This window comes from Pecten maximus, unplaced genomic scaffold, assembly GCF_902652985.1.
Source record: "Pecten maximus unplaced genomic scaffold, xPecMax1.1, whole genome shotgun sequence".
In the NCBI taxonomy this organism is placed as follows: domain Eukaryota; kingdom Metazoa; phylum Mollusca; class Bivalvia; order Pectinida; family Pectinidae; genus Pecten; species Pecten maximus.
Genome location: NW_022979322.1, coordinates 4330 through 21647, shown reverse-complemented (window position 1 = coordinate 21647; position 17318 = coordinate 4330). Strand labels below are relative to the sequence as shown.

At 37.9% G+C, this 17318-nt stretch overlaps 1 protein-coding gene across 1 annotated transcript; it reads left to right on the top strand.

The window, feature by feature from the left end:
• The first annotated feature begins 207 nt into the window (after positions 1–207).
• Positions 208–16993, top strand: LOC117318485 (DNA topoisomerase 3-alpha-like). Its single transcript, XM_033873464.1, has 12 exons — positions 208–301; positions 542–620; positions 1250–1363; positions 5281–5350; positions 6916–6944; positions 8805–8863; positions 9686–9752; positions 11162–11249; positions 12063–12162; positions 13846–13913; positions 15876–15943; positions 16520–16993. The coding sequence occupies exons 2-12, from the start codon at positions 542–544 to the stop codon at positions 16864–16866; spliced, it is 1089 nt and encodes a 362-aa protein (XP_033729355.1). The 5' UTR covers positions 208–301; the 3' UTR covers positions 16867–16993.
• The last annotated feature ends 325 nt before the right edge of the window (positions 16994–17318 follow it).

The following is a 17318-nucleotide window of genomic DNA, read 5'->3' as shown; positions in this document are numbered from 1 at the left end:
TAAAAACTCAAGACCAAGATTTGGTAGAATCAAATACTCTTCATGGATGGAAAGGTCTTAAGGTGATTTATCAAAATTGTAAATTTCATGGCCCATAGGTTTCATGTTTTTCCCTCCAGAGGTACTTAACTTTACTATTGTTTATGCAGAAAAATCACATTTTAATGGAAATGATTCAGATTTGGTTACAAATATGAGGAGGTCCGAAAGGGGACAGTTTCCAGTCTAACTCCATTGTACTCTGTTGTAGGTTATTCCTGTGTACAGTCAAGGGGACAGTTTCCAGCCTAACTCCATTGAGGTACTCCTTCTTCTCTCTCTACAGATATCTTTCTGACTTGCTTTATGTTTTTAAATTTTATATGCTTAAAGAATTTGAAACAAATTACATACAGTATATATTGTTTCTTCTGAATAAGAAATTCAGTCTGACAGTGTGCAGAGATAATCTTTTTCTGAGCAATAAGCAATTCGGTCGATGTAGATATATTGTTTCAGAATAAGCATTTCGGTCTGTAAATTCTACCTTTCATTCCTTCAGATGATTGAATCAGAGACCAGCCCACCATCTCTCCTGTCAGAGGCAGATTTGATTGCATTAATGGACAAACATGGAATTGGTATGTTATTTTGTATATTTTTGAAGTTTTCCCTTCAAACTACCTTGATATAGCAGAGTATGATTTTTAAATAAAGTTATTTTTTTTGCAAAAGTACAGAAGCTTTTAATTAGTGATGGGACTTTAAGTACCAGTATGTGGCTCTCAAGAACAATATTGTGATGAGAAGGATGAGATATTTTTGCTTTTGGTTATTTTCACTCTCCCATTTGTTCATAAAATAGAACACCTTTCTAATAAATAAAGCCTTCTATGAACATATTATTTCTAGTAATGATCATGTCCATCATTCACTCCAGTGTCTCTTCTACAGCTGCCAGGATTTCCATTCAAAACTTGAAATTCTTGTTTAAAATACTTGCATAGGATTGCCCTTCAAAATTTGGCCTGAAGGTCAAAGGTCAATGTCAAGGTCAATGTTATCCAGTATAAGATGTGGAAATGATTGTGATACAATGATAAAATAACTGGTGTGAGGATACCCTCATTACATTGAGTAAGATAAAATAACTGGTGTGAGGTTACCCTCATTACATTGAGTAAGATAAAATAACTGGTGTGAGGATACCCTCATTACATTGAGTAAGATAAAATAACTGGTGTGAGGATACCCTCGTTACATTGAGTAGGAACAGATGCTACACATGCTGATCATATAGAGACCATCAAAAGTCGGATGTATGTTGGACTACAGGGGGACAACAAATTCATCCCTGGTCATCTCGGCATGGGACTTGTTGAGGGTAAGTGTACGATATTCTTGTGTCCGTTCACTTTCTAGTTTTATACACTAGATTGTTTTATATACTAGATAGAGGATATTGAATGGTTTCCCGTTTTATATAACATATATTTCACTCGTATGACAGAATATCAATATTTTCACGAGTGCGAAGCACGAGTGAAAAATATTAAAATATTCGGTCATACGAGTGAAATATATGTTATATTTAACGGGAAACCATTCAATTACCTTTTTATTGCATTTCATATACTTAAAAACAAAATTGATAACATCAGAAAATTAATACTGTAGTGTCGAAAAGTGTGGGAATCGGTAATAACGTCATCTCTTTGTGATGTTACTCCACGTCAACTTGATGATGCCATTTGAAAGGACTGATCAGTGCAATTCAAGCATTTCTGCTGTTATCAGAGAATCTGCATGAATAGCTAACATCAAGTGAGTATTTTGTTAAAAACTAGTCAGCATATTTCAGAAATACAGCAAAATAACCAATTTATCTATCTCCGCTTCCACTGGAAAAATCAGCAAGATTCAATGAGGTGAATACAAAGGTTAGCTCTGATTGGTCAAAAACAGAAAACTTACATTTTCACTGCAAAACTTATATTTTCCCTGCTCATAGCTGCAGTTTTTCACTGCTCATAGCTGCAGTGAAAATAAGAAGTTTCAATAGTTTAATCAATTTCTATATTTTGCTGGCAAAAATGCAATAAGTTGTTTTTAACTCATGAGCTTATGTTGTGGTGCGGCATCCGGCCGCACTCACTCAGATATACTTGTGGGGTGCATTAACGATTCATTTTGTGCAAAAATCTTCGTCGCCTATAGGCGATGAAATAATGTAATTTTTTGTTTTTTTCCCATAATTCATCATTAAACCTCATTGCGCATATGTTTTTTTAGCGACGGAATGAACAGAAATTAAATGTGATGTCCGTATCTAATTAAAACTTGAGCGTTGCACCCCACAAGTTCACAGATAAGAGACTACACCCCACAAGTCGATCTTGTCCGTATGACCGTCCATCTGTCCGGCGTCAACTTTTTAGGTCACCTGAGACGAAGTCTCAAGTGACCTATTCTAATCGCCTTTTGTCCGTCGTCGTCCGTCGTGCGTCGTCCGTCGTGCGTCCGTAAACTTTTTACATTTTCGACTTCTTCTCCAAAACCACTTAACAAAATTCAATGAAATTTGGCAGAAAGTTTCTATGGCTGAAGGTCAACCAAAATTGTGAATTATATGGTCCCCAGCCCCCAGGGGCCTGAGGGGTGGGGCCAAAAAGGGTCAAATTGACTAAAACTTCAAAAATCTTCTTCTCTACTCTCAGATATGGTAGAATCAAATACTCTTCATAGATGGAAGGGTCTTAAGGTGCTTTATCAAAATTGTGAATTTCATGACCCTGGGGTCTCACGTTTGCCCCTGGGGAGGGGGTAAACTTTACTATAGTTTATATAGGGAAATCACATTTTTGACTATTATTTGTTGGATTTCTATTGGAATTCATTCTAACTTGTATCAAATTATCAGCATGGGATGACAGTTTGATGGTATGTACATGTTGGCCCTTGTTGACCCCCAGGGGCTGGTGGGCGGGGCCAAAAAGGGTCAAATTGACTGAAATTTCAAAAATCTTCTTCTCTACTCTCAGGTATGGTAGAATCAAATACTCTTCATAGATGGAAGGCTCTTCAGGTGCTTTACCAAAATTGTGAATTTCATGACCCTGGGGTCTCACGTTTGCCCCTGGGTAGGGAGTAAACTTTACTATAGTTTATATAGGGAAATCACATTTTTGACTATTATTTGTTGGATTTGTATTGGAATTCATTCTAACTTGGTTCAAATTATCAGCATTGGATTACAGTTTGATGTTATGTACATGTTGGCCCTGGTTGACCCCCAGGGGCTGGTGGGCGGGGCCAAAAAGGGTCAAATTGACTGAAATTTCAAAAATCTTTCTCTATACTCTCAGATATGTTAGAATCAAATACTCTGCATAGAGGAAGGGGTCTTATGGTGCTTTACCAAAATTGTGAATTTCATGACCCTGGGGTCTCACGTTTGCCCCTGGGGAGGGGGTAAACTTTACTATAGTTTATATAGGGAAATCACATTTTTGACTATTATTTGTTGGATTTGTATTGGAATTCATTCTAACTTGTATCGAATTATCAGCATGGGATGACACTTTGATGGTATGTACATGTTGGCCCTAGTTGACCCCCAGGGGCTGGTGGGCGGGGCCAAAAAGGGTCAAATTGACTAAAATTTCAAAAATCTTCTTCCCTACTCTCAGATATGTTAGAATCAAATACTCTTCATAGATGGAAGGGTCTTAAGGTGCTTTACCAAAATTGTGAATTTCATGACCCTGGGGTCTCACGTTTGCCCCTGGGGAGGGGGTAAACTTTACTACAGTTTATATAGGGAAATCACATTTTTGACTATTATTTGTTGGATTTGTATTGCAATTCATTCTAACTTGGTTCAAATTATCATCATGGGATTACAGTTTGATGTTATGTACATGTTGGCCCTAGTTGACCCCAGGGGCTGATGGGCGGGGCCAAAAAGGGTCAAATTGACTGAAATTTCAAAAATCTTCTTATCTACTATATGTTAGAATCAAATACTCTTCATAGACTGACCCCATTAGGACTGATGGGTGGGGCCAAAAAGGGTCAATTTAGTTGGCCGAAATATTTCAAATCTCAGGTGACCGTTAAGGCCCTTTGGGCCTCTTGTTCATTAAAACAACTTCTTCTTAATAACCAAAAGGCCCAGGGGCTTGATACTAGGCCTGTAGCATCCTGGGGTGAAGGGCTTCCAAGTTTGTTCAAATGAATGACCTTGACCTTCATTCAAGGTCACATGGGTCAAATAGGCTATAATATTTAAATGACTTCTCAATAACATCTTTAAATGACTTCTTCTCAATAACCAAAAGGCACAGGGACTTGATATTAGGCCTGTAGCATGCTGTGGTGAAGGGCTACCAAGTTTGTTCAAATGATGACCTTGACCTTCATTCAAGGTCATATGGGTCAAATAGGCTAAAACGACTTCTTCTCAATAACCAAGTGGCCCAGGGACTTGATATTGGGCCTGTAGCATGCTGTGGTGGAAGGCTACCAAGTTTGTTCAAATGAATGACTTTGACCTACATTCAGGGTCACAGAGGTTAAATAGGTTAAAATCTTTAAACAACGTCTTCTCAATAACCAAGAGGCCTAGGGTCTTGATATTAGACCTGTAGCATGCTTGGGTGAAGTTTGTTCAAATGAACGACCTTGACCTTCATTCAAGGTCAAAGGGGTCAAATAGGCTGAAATGTTTAATTGACGTCTTCTCAATAACCAAGAGTGCCAGGGACTTGATATAAGGCCTGTAGCATGTTGGGTTGAAGGGGTACCAAATTGTACAAATGGATGACCTTGACCTTCATTCAAGGTCACATGGGTCAAATAGGCTAAAATCTTTAAACAACTTCTTCTCAATTACCAACAGTTCCAGGGACTTGATATTTGCCCTGTGGCATGCTGGGGCAAAGGGTTACCAAGTTTGTTTAAATGAATGACCTTAACCTACATTCAAGGTCACAGGGGTTGAATTGGCTAAAATGTTTAAACAACTTCTTCTCAATATCCAAGAGTGCCAGGGAGTTGATATTGGAGCTGTAGCATTCTGGGGTGAAGGGCTACCAAGTTTGTTCAAGTGAATAACCTTGACCTCCCTTTAAGATTACAGGACTCATGTCTTCAAACAATTTCTCAACCAAAACCTCTATGCCAATCAGCGATTTAGGCCCATAGGGTCTCTTTCTATTTGATATTCACTGAAGTACACAATCACCAATAATTTAGTCAGATGACTGTTAAGGCCAATGGGCCTCTTGTTATTGTTTCCAGGTTATGATGCAATGGGGTATGAAATGTCCAAACCACATCTCAGGGCAGAATTGGAGGCAGATTTAACAAGGTACAGTAAACATACATAAACTGTCATATTAAACATTTTAAATAAATTTTGTAACGAAAAATTTGTTACATTTGCTGTAAACAGAAATTATCAGTGGATAAAAGCTATTAAATATGGATCACAATATACTAACAAAGTAAGTGTTAGTTATTACATTGTAGGTCACCTGAGACGAAGTTGTCGTCCGTCCATAAACAATTTTCATTTTCAACTTCTACTCCAAAACCGCTGAACCAAATTCAATGAAATTTGGCAGGGAGCTTCTATGGCTAAACGTCAAATAAAAATATGAATTTTATGGTCCCCACCCCACAGAGGCCTGAGGGGCAGGGCCAAAAAGGGTCAAATTTACTAAAACTTCAAAAATTTTCTTCTCTACTCTCAGATATTGTGGAATCGAACACTCTTCAAAGTCTCAAGTGACCTATTCTAACCGCATTTTGTCTGTGGGCAGGGCCAAAAAGGGTTAAATTAACTGAAATTTCAAGAAAAGACCCAAATAAGGTAGAATCAAATACACTACATAGATGGAAGGGTCTTAAGGTGCTCTACCAAAATTGTGAATTTCATGACCCTGGGGTCTCACGTTGCCCCTTGGGAGGGCCAAAAAGGGTCATTTAGATTAACTTAAATATTTCAAAACTCGGGTGACCGTTAAGGCCCATGGGCCTCTTGTAATGTTTGAGAGAGTGGAGGTTTGACTTGAAGATATCGAGAGATTCAGAAAAGACAACTTCAGGCATTAGTTTATTCCATTACATGCAGTGAGGAATATGAAAGGAGGATTTGTGAGAGTGTCCAGACTGTCACAACTAGGGTGTGAGATGTAGGCCTTTGTTCATGACTACTTTATACTTTATTATAACCCTCGCAACAAAGTTAGGGGGGGGGGGGGGGGTATACTGGAATCAGGTCGTCCATCCGTCTGTCCGTTTGTAGACACAACAATGTACCGGCTACTCCTAAACTACAGAGGAAATTTCAATGAAACTTTATGGCAATAACCCTTATACATTGTAGATGAGCGTAATCTATATCATGTTGTAATTTTGTGGTTACCATGGTAACCAGGTCACTGTACTTAGTTTTTTGGGTGAGAGGGAATTTTGTCCAGTCAACTCCTCATAAACCTCTGAACTGCTTAAAGTCAAACTATACAGGAATGATAGGGACCATGTGCATATGTGCATGCATGAAATTTCTCTACAGAATTTTCGGTTTCCATGGTTACCAGGTTTCAATACCTATATTCTTGTGGAAAACTTTGTCAAGACATCTCGGCCAACTCCTATATAGCTATCAACAGATTTCATGCGAAATACACAGGAATGTTAGGGACTCATAATGTGTACATATGGGGGGGGGTATGAGTTGACCCTCTGGGCGACAGTTCTAGTTATGATTGATTTTAGACATTATTGACAGACAGTTAGACGGTTCTATGTAATCACAAACTCTGCTGAAATTCCATTTAGAGATTGAGGGTTGGTAACTATTGAAATGTAATACCTCTGAACATTGGTCTAAGAGCTAATGTTTGATCAGTCTCTTTGATTTTCTTACAGGATTTGTGAGGGCAGAAAGGATAAAAATGGTAAGATGATAATCATTATTCAGCTTTCCAGACTCCAGGTATAAATAAATATGCATGAAATAAATCTTCAAACTAATTGATGGGGAGTATCCCATGTAGTCATTTGAGTCCTTTTTTTTTATGTCTTGTTTAAGAAGTGCTGGATTATGTAGTTTATCCTTCATCCCTTGTCTAGCTTGAACACAATGACAAACAGTTGGTCATTTTTTATGTTTACCATTAAAGATTGGTTATGTATTGCTATATACATTGTATCTGCAAGTACTGGAGAGATGTTTTTCAGAAAATCAGATTTACCATGATCCCTATTTATGTTGGAAAAGTATCAATAAAACAATCATGATAGCTAAAAGTATTGATGTCTCACTAAGGTTCTGTCCATGGTTCTGTCCATGGTTATGTCCATGGTTCTGTCCATGGTTATGTCCATGGTTCTGTCCATGGTTATGTCTATGGTTCTGTCCATGGTTTTGTCCATGGTTCTGTCCATGGTTATGTCCATGGTTCTGTCCATGGTTATGTCCATGGTTATGTCTATGGTTATGTAAATGGGTACTGGTTACTCCTGTGGGTACTGGTTACTCCTGTGGGTACTGGTTACTCCTGTGGGTACTGGTTACTCCTGTAGGTTCTGGTTACTCCTGTGGGTACTGGTTACTCCTGTGGGTACTGGTTACTCCTGTGGATACTGGTTACTCCTGTGGGTACTGGTTACTCCTGTGGGTACTGGTTACTCCTGTGGGTAATGGTTACTCCTGTGGGTACTGGTTACTCCTGTAGGTACTGGTACTCCTGTAGGTACTGGTTACTCCTGTGGATACTGGTTACTCCTGTGGGTAATGGTTACTCCTGTGGGTACTGGTTACTCCTGTGGGTACTGGTTACTCCTGTGGGTACTGGTTACTCCTGAAGGTACTGGTACTCCTGTAGGTACTGGTTACTCCTGTGGATACTGGTTACTCCTGTGGGTACTGGTTACTCCTGTAGGTACTGGTACTCCTGTAGGTACTGGTTACTCCTGTGGATACTGGTACTCCTGTGGGTAATGGTTACTCCTGTGGATACTGGTTACTCCTGTAGGTACTGGTACTCCTGTAGGTACTGGTTACTCCTGTGGGTACTGGTTACTCCTGTAGGTACTGGTTACTCCTGTGGATACTGGTACTCCTGTGGGTAATGGTTACTCCTGTGGATACTGGTTACTCCTGTGGGTACTGGTTACTCCTGTGGGTACTAGTTACTCCTGTGGGTACTGGTTACTCCTGTAGGTACTGGTACTCCTGTGGGTACTGGTTACTCCTGTGGGTATGCCATGGTTACTCCTGAAGGTACTGGTTACTCCTGTGGGTACTGGTTACTCCTGTGGGTACTGGTTACTCCTGTGGGTACTGGTTACTCCTGTAGGTACTGGTACTCCTGTAGGTACTGGTTACTCCTGTGGATACTGGTACTCCTGTGGGTAATGGTTACTCCTGTGGATACTGGTTACTCCTGTGGGTACTGGTTACTCCTGTAGGTACTGGTACTCCTGTAGGTACTGGTTACTCCTGTGGATACTGGTTACTCCTGTGGGTACTAGTTACTCCTGTAGGTATGTCATGGTTACTCCTGGAGGTACCTGTACTCTTGTTCTATAGCTGTATAGATTGTTGATACTGGTTAGATGAACAAGGTCATTCCCAAAAGATTTGTTATAGAGGGGAAATCTAGTCAATAGCTTGACTTTGGACAGTTTTAAATTCAGAAGAATGAATAACATAATTAATTTACTGTTGATACGACTGCCCATTCTTCAGAAATAAAAATCTAATATAGAACTAATATCTTATGGTTTGATGGAATCTCTTGTTTGAGTTGCAGTTGTCTTAGAAGAGCAGAAACAGAAATACAAACAAGTGTTCATTGAAGCATGTCGGCAGGTAGGTTTTATATTCCATACTTCACCCAGAAAATTATAAAAAGATTAAGGCATACAATAAAGGGCTTTTTCTGAGGGCTTTTTAGAGCCGTTAATGGGCCCCATTCCCCATTGGAATTATTTATTTTTAAAGCCAAATTCCCAAACACTAGGCTTGTGGAATGTTTGGCAGCTTAAACAGGGCATGTCAAAAGGATGGGGCTCAAGAGGGCATGTCAGAAGGACAGGGCTCAAGAGGGCATGTCAGAAGGATGGGGCTCAAAGGGGGATATCAGATGGACGGGGCTCAAAAGGGAATGTCAGATGGACAGGGCTCAAAGGGGGATATCAGATGGACGGGGCTCAAAAGGGGATGTCAGAAGGAAGGGGCTCAAGAGGGAAATTCTAACATGTACACCTTCTGTATGGTCTGATAGATTTTGATCTGTATCGATTAAGGGATTTTGATCAAATTTTGGTCTGAAGCATTCTTTGGCGTAGTAAGTGAACTCACTATTGTATATTACAAGGTACCCTTTTTCCCGTAAGGCCACATTTAATGAAGTCAAAATTATTAAATGTTAGTTAAAGGAATGTGTTGTCAGCATTGCATGGTACTAAGATGCAGATACCAAATTGGAAAAAGTACTTATTATATAACTTAAATGCATGTGTTTTTACCATGACTAAAGAAATATCCAGTTAAAGGATGCAGGCCCTCTATGCCTCTTGTTTCTGTATGCATTGAGAATTGACATGAATAGACAAGTTGGTGTTAATAAAATACCCTAATGATTAAGGCAATAAAAATGTTTTATCCACTAGTTTTGGATTTTGTCTGTAGGCCTTAAAGATTGATGAAGCGCTGGCAAAGTATCTCGGGGAGGCCCAGCCCATGCCTGCAGAACATGGTGAGATAATCAAAACTAAAACTCTTGGTTCTAAATGATATTATCATGTATTACATACTACTAGATAGGACTAATGTCAGTTTTCTGTCATATTTATAGCGTGCCATATCACTTATCAATGCTGTTGTATATCCCAACACAGTATAATTACAAAACTATCTATATGTATAGTGGAACTTCCCTAAACTGATCAGGCATGGTACATAAATATTTGGCCAGTTTAGAGAGGGTTAGGTTAAGAGAGATGATCCATTTTGACCTGTCAGACTCTGGGGATAATATTGGTCAGATGACGTTTTGTATCTTTGATGCAGTGTTAAAATATGGAAGTTGAATGAATACATAGAATGCATAATACATAAAAATTAAACTAATTAAATAAGTTATATAACTGATTGAAAAAGTATGCCATGATTATATTATTTCCCTTATCATTTCACAATGTGTCGTCAGCACTGACCCGCATCGATCCGGCCTACACCTCTGTGCTTATGGGGCATGATAAGGGATATTTATTTCATTCCAAACTACAATGGTTTTATAAATAAAGCCTTTTAAAACATTTTTTAGATAGTCTATTTCCTATTATAACTATCTCAAAGTAACGTTTATAGTCTATTTCCTATTCTGACTATCTCAAAGTAACGTTTATAGTCTATTTCCTATTCTGACTATCTCAAAGTAACGTTTATAGTCTATTTCTTATTCTGACTATCTCAAAGTAACGTTGATAGTCTATTTTCTATTCTGACTTTCTCAAAGTAACATTGATAGTCTCTTTTCTATTATTTCCCAAAGTAACATTGATAGTCTATTTCCTATTTATTTTCTATTATTTCCCAAAGTAACATTGATAGTCTATTTCCTATTCTGACTATCCCAAAGTAACATTGATAGTCTATTTTCTATTATTTCCCAAAGTAACGTTTATAGTCTATTTCCTATTCTGACTATCTCAAAGTAACATTGATAGTCTATTTCTTATTCTGACTATCCCAAAGTAACATTGATAGTCTATTTCTTATTCTGACTATCCCAAAGTAACATTGATAGTCTATTTCTTATTCTGACTATCCCAAAGTAACATTGATAGTCTATTTCCTATTCTGACTATCTCAAAGTAAAATTTATAGTCTATTTACTATTCTGACTATCCCAAAGTAACATTGATAGTCTATTTACTATTCTGACTATCCCAAAGTAACATTGATAGTCTATTTCTTATTCTGACTATCCCAAAGTAACATTGATAGTCTATTTCTTATTCTGACTATCCCAAAGTAACATTGATAGTCTATTTTCTATTATTTCCCAAAGTAACATTGATAGTCTATTTCCTATTCTGATTATCTGAATGTAACTATGTGAGACTATCTTTGACGATCTCAAAGTTAAATGCTTAATTGCAGCATTAGAAACATTAGCCTCATCGCCAATCAAAAAATGTCCGAACTGTGGTCAGGATATGATGTTGAAAACAAAGAAAGATGGAAAGGGGTGAGTAATAATTCTTGATAAAGACAATATTTTCTTCTTTTGTTCACTTTTTCCTTCTTAATTTGATATAGAGGCATGACATAAAAAATTGACAAAAAGAATTTTGGGCTCAGAAGCTCAGCTATGATTCCGAGCCAAATTCTACACCTTCAGATACTAGAATTTCTTAATTTCTGCCGTACAGAAATTGCTTTCTTTATTCATATGGACATATGGATGTCCCCCAAGAGATATATGTATATTCCGCAGGCACAGATGGAAGATCATAAATTGGTCCAAAATGCCTATCAGGTGAATTTATACTAATTTGTTTTTGGTTTCATATATCTTTCTTTGAAATACAATGAATTTCTTGTTATGAAGCATTAGCCTGAAATCATCATATTTTCGCTGAAGCATTTTGTAATATGACACTTCCATGTGACGTCTCAGGTAAACCTGTGCATGCCTTAAAGTGTATATCAAAGGATTGAATTTATTAAAAACTATAATGCTCTCTTGAATAATATACACAGTATTTCTTTTATGATCAATTATGTGTATATCATATATATATATTGATATATGATATTTTACACTAACATGGTGACCATTGTACACCCTGTGGGCCTCTTGTTTTGCACAGGACTGTTCCATTATATATCCACTGGTTAGGGAGATTTAGGATTTGATTTACTTTAAAAATAGGTCATTTTGCCATGGTATTAACTGTTCAGTAGACTTAAACTTTTGGTTAACTTTGATGTTGAAATAAATACTATCTTAATGCTGTATCAAATGCTGCTGATACTGAGTATTTATGTGTTTGTTTAGCTTCTACATAGGCTGTATGGGCTATCCCAACTGTAGGAATGCTGTTTGGCTGCCAGACTTTGTACTGGAGGCAACGGCTCAAGACACATCATGTCAGACAGTAAGTATAGTGAACTAGAGACAATGGCTATAGACACACCATGTCAGACAGTAAGTATAGTGAACTAGAGACAATGGCTGTAGACATATCATGTCAGACAGTAAGTATAGTGAACTAGAGACAATGGCTGTAGACACATCATGTCAGACAGTAAGTATAGTGAACTAGAGACAATGGCTGTAGACACATCATGTCAGACACTAAGTATAGTGAACTAGAGACAATGGCTGTAGACATATCATGTCAGACAGTAAGTATAGTGAACTAGAGACAATGGCTGTAGACACATCATGTCAGACAGTAAGTATAGTGAACTAGAGACGATAGCTGTAGACACATCATGTCAGACAGTAAGTATAGTGAACTAGAGACAATGGCTGTAGACACACCATGTCAGACGGTAAGTATAGTGAACTAGAGACAATGGCTGTAGACATATCATGTCAGACAGTAAGTATAGTGAACTAGAGACAATGGCTGTAGACACATCATGTCAGACAGTAAGTATAGTGAACTAGAGACGATAGCTGTAGACACATCATGTCAGACGGTAAGTATAGTGAACTAGAGACAATGGCTGTAGACACATCATGTCAGACAGTAAGTATAGTGAACTAGAGACAATGGCTGTAGACACATCATGTCAGACAGTAAGTATAGTGAACTAGAGACGATAGCTGTAGACACATCATGTCAGACAGTAAGTATAGTGAACTAGAGACAATGGCTGTAGACACACCATGTCAGACGGTAAGTATAGTGAACTAGAGACAATGGCTGTAGACATATCATGTCAGACAGTAAGTATAGTGAACTAGAGACAATGGCTGTAGACATATCATGTCAGACAGTAAGTATAGTGAACTAGAGACAATGGCTGTAGACACATCATGTCAGACAGTAAGTATAGTGAACTAGAGACGATAGCTGTAGACACATCATGTCAGACGGTAAGTATAGTGAACTAGAGACAATGGCTGTAGACACATCATGTCAGACAGTAAGTATAGTGAACTAGAGACAATGGCTGTAGACACATCATGTCAGACAGTAAATATAGTGAACTAGAGACAATGGCTGTAGACACATCATGTCAGACGGTAAGTATAGTGAACTAGAGACAATGGCTGTAGACACACCATGTCAGACGGTAAGTATAGTGAACTAGAGACAATGGCTGTAGACAACATCATGTCAGACAGTAAGTATAGTGAACTAGAGACGATAGCTGTAGACACATCATGTCAGACCATAAGTATAATGTATTAGATGTTAACACTAAGAGAAAATATCAATTTAATGCTAGATTGGGCCACAACAAATTTATAATGGATGTAGGTTGCTTTTTGTAATTAAATGAAGTTTGATGACTGATTAATTTGTACCATTAAACTCTGGGGTCCCCCTAGAGGATCATTGGAGAACAATGGATCAAAGTAGTCAATGTAATGCTTCATAACTGAAAATGATCATGCATGTACATGTTTCATTAGATAGAAGATGTATCAGGGCATGTCATACACATCTCTTGATCCACACTCCCATTGTGTGCTAACCTCGGATTCATAGCCTTCACTTCTGCCTAAAGATTTTTCGAACATTTATTGCTCCAGCAGTGGATAAGTGTACATATATATATATCTTTTGTATAACTGATATTGCTTATGGTTATGTTTTTCTCAGTGTGCTGGAGTACGCCTGATCAAGTTCAAGTTTAAACGAGGTTCTGTCCCTCCTATGGTGCCTACAGAGTGAGTATGATCTATATAGATCGAGGTTCTGTCCCTCCTGTGTAGCCTACAGAGTGAGTATGATCTATATAGAGTGAGGTTCTGTCCCTCCTGTGTAGCCTACAGAGTGAGTATGATCTATATATAGTGAGGTTCTGTCCCTCCTATGGTACCTACAGAGTGAGTATGATCTATATAGAGTGAGGTTCTGTCCCTCCTGTGTAGCCTACAGAGTGAGTATGATCTATATATAGTGAGGTTCTGTCCCTCCTATGGTGCCTACAGAGTGAGTATGATCTATATAGATCGAGGTTCTGTCCCTCCTGTGTAGCCTACAGAGTGAGTATGATCTATATAGAGTGAGGTTCTGTCCCTCCTATGGTGCCTACAGAGTGAGTATGATCTATATAGAGTGAGGTTCTGTCCCTCCTGTGTAGCCTACAGAGTGAGTATGATCTATATAGAGTAAGGTTCTGTTCCTCCTGTGTAGCCTACAGAGTGAGTATGATCTATATAGAGCGAGGTTCTGTCCCTCCTGTGTAGCCTACAGAGTGAGTATGATCTATATAGAGCGAGGTTCTGTTCCTCCTGTGTAGCCTACAGAGGGTTATTTTTGATTTCTTATCTGCACTATCAGTAACCAGTTTTGTAACAACACCAAACGCCCCGTTTACCAGTCCATCTGTAACATCAACATTTTTGGTCAGCATTATACGTGCTCCTACTGCAAGCCAAAGTGATTGTTGGAGAGTAAGTGATCCTTTCTTTTCAGGCACGGATTCATTTTTCGTCATTTTTCCGTTACGTTCATCTTTCGTCCAATTCTCTGCTTCAATGCAAACAGGTGCCTCACACATATGTTCTAACATTATACAGATATAGTTTCTCTGTTCTAACATTATACAGATATAGCTTCTCTGTTCTAACATTATACAGACATAGCTTCTCTGTTGTAACATTATACAGATATAGCTTCTCTGTTGTAACATTATACAGATATAGCTTCTCTGTTGTAACATTATACAGATATAGCTTCTCTGTTGTAACATTATACAGATATAGCTTCTCTGTTGTAACATTATACAGACATAGCTTCTCTGTTCTAACATTACACAGACATAGCTTCTCTGTTCTAACATTATACAGATATAGCTTCTCTGTTCTAACATTATACTGATATAGCTTCTCTGTTCTAACATTATACAGATATAGCTTCTCTGTTCTAACATTACACAGATATAGCTTCTCTGTTCTAACATTATACAGATATAGCTTCTCTGTTCTAACATTATACAGATATAACTTCTCTGTTCTAACATTACACAGATATAGCTTCTCTGTTGTAACATTATACAGATATAGCTTCTCTGTTGTAACATTATACAGATATAGCTTCTCTGTTGTAACATTATACAGACATAGCTTCTCTGTTGTAACATTATACAGACATAGCTTCTCTGTTGTAACATTATACAGATATAGCTTCTCTGTTGTAACATTATACAGATATAACTTCTCTGTTGTAACATTACTGATATAGCTTCTCTGTTGTAACATTATACAGATATAGCTTCTCTGTTGTAACATTATACAGATATAGCTTCTCTGTTGTAACATTATACAGATATAACTTCTCTGTTGTAACATTACTGATATAGCTTCTCTGTTGTAACATTATACAGATATAGCTTCTCTGTTGTAACATTATACAGACATAGCTTCTCTGTTCTAACATTATACAGATATAGCTTCTCTGTTGTAACATTATACAGACATAGCTTCTCTGTTCTAACATTATACAGACATAGCTTCTCTGTTCTAACATTATACAGACATAGCTTCTCTGTTCTAACATTATACAGATATAGCTTCTCTGTTGTAACATTATACAGATATATATAAGCTTCTCTGTGCTAACATTACACAGATATCTGACATACATAAAACTCCATCATTTCCTGTCACAATGTGTTTCCTCCCCAGGTATTGTGGTTGTATTGGAGGATGTGATGAAATGCTGTCTGAAGCCTTGAATCTTAACAGGAACATGAGTAAGTAAGGATGTAGTATTCCTAGAAAACAAATGTGGAATATTGTAAAACATAACATGTTCATGTATTTTATTGTAATACATGTATTTTATTGTAATACATGTATTGTATTGTAATAAATGTATTGATATTGTTATACATGTATTTATATTGCAATACATGTATTTTTATTGCAATTACAATATGTATTTATATTGTAATACATGTATTCATATTGCAATATATGTATTTGTACACATTCAGTTTTGTTTCTTTTGCTTGGCAACTGTAGACACCATTTCTTGGGAGAACATATTGCTGCTTTTATATCAAAGATGTTCTTACAAACAAGTCATTACAGCATTGTACTGGGGAATTTAAAACAAGAACTAGTAGGCCATATTTATTATAGAATTAACAGATTATTTCCCTGACCATATTTATTATTATAGAATTAACAGATTATTTCCCTGACCACTGGTACAGTAGCTATTGTTATGAGGAAGCTAATTGATTTTAATCATTAATTTATAGAAATACAACAGCAATTATATAATGCAATTTACTGGTAACAATTGATGCTACACTCTTTCTTAGGTTCCAGTCAAAGGCCTGCTACATTATCTAACCAGACAAATCTATCAGATAGTGGTATAGGTTCAACATACAACTCCCAGGCCAGTGGTAGAACCAACAACAGACCATCACAGTCTACCCAGAGACAAAATATATCAACATACAACAGTAGTACAAACAACAATAACCAGACAGGAAATGGTGTACAGGGAGGTAACTCTCGTGTCCCCCTGGTGTCAGTGTCACCATTCAACAGAAACACACCTGCTCCAGCAGCTAGTGGCGGTAATGCTATTGTATGTTCCTGTGGAGACGATGCTTTGTTACTAACAGTGCGTAAAGAGGGACCCAACACAGGTAAGTTATAAAGGTATCTGTTCATCCGGTCAGCAAGCTCTCAGGGATCAGTGGTTATTACAGAGTCAGGTCTGTAAGCTTTCAGGGATCAGTGGTTACAGAGTCAGGTTGGTAAGCTCTCAGGGATCAGTGGTTAAAGAGTGAGGTCTGTAAGCTCTCAGGGATCAGTGGTTACAGAGTCAGGTTGGTAAGCTCTCAGGGATCAGCGGTTACAGAGTCAGGTCTGTAAGTTCTCAGGGATCAGTGGTTACGGAGTCAGGTCTGTAAGCTCTCAGGGATCAGTGGTTACGGAGTCAGGTCGGCAAGATCTCAGTTACAGAGTCAGGTCGGCAAGCTCTCAGGGATCAGTGGTTAAAGAGTCAGGTCTGTAAGCTCTCAGGGATCAGTGGTTACAGAGTCAGGTCCGTAAGCTCTCAGGGATCAGTGGTTACAGAGTCAAGTCTGTAAGCTCTCAGGGATCAGT

What these genes read in the sequence shown, in the direction of transcription:
- LOC117318485 (XM_033873464.1), top strand. Translation starts at nt 542, where the DNA reads ATGATTGAATCAGAGACCAGCCCACCATCTCTCCTGTCAGAGGCAGAT. An exon ending in AATGGACAAACATGGAATTG is followed by an intron (nt 621 to 1,249) that starts GTATGTTATTTT and finishes TACATTGAGTAG; the next exon opens with GAACAGATGCTACACATGCT. An exon ending in GGGCAGAAAGGATAAAAATG is followed by an intron (nt 6,945 to 8,804) that starts GTAAGATGATAA and finishes TTTGAGTTGCAG; the next exon opens with TTGTCTTAGAAGAGCAGAAA.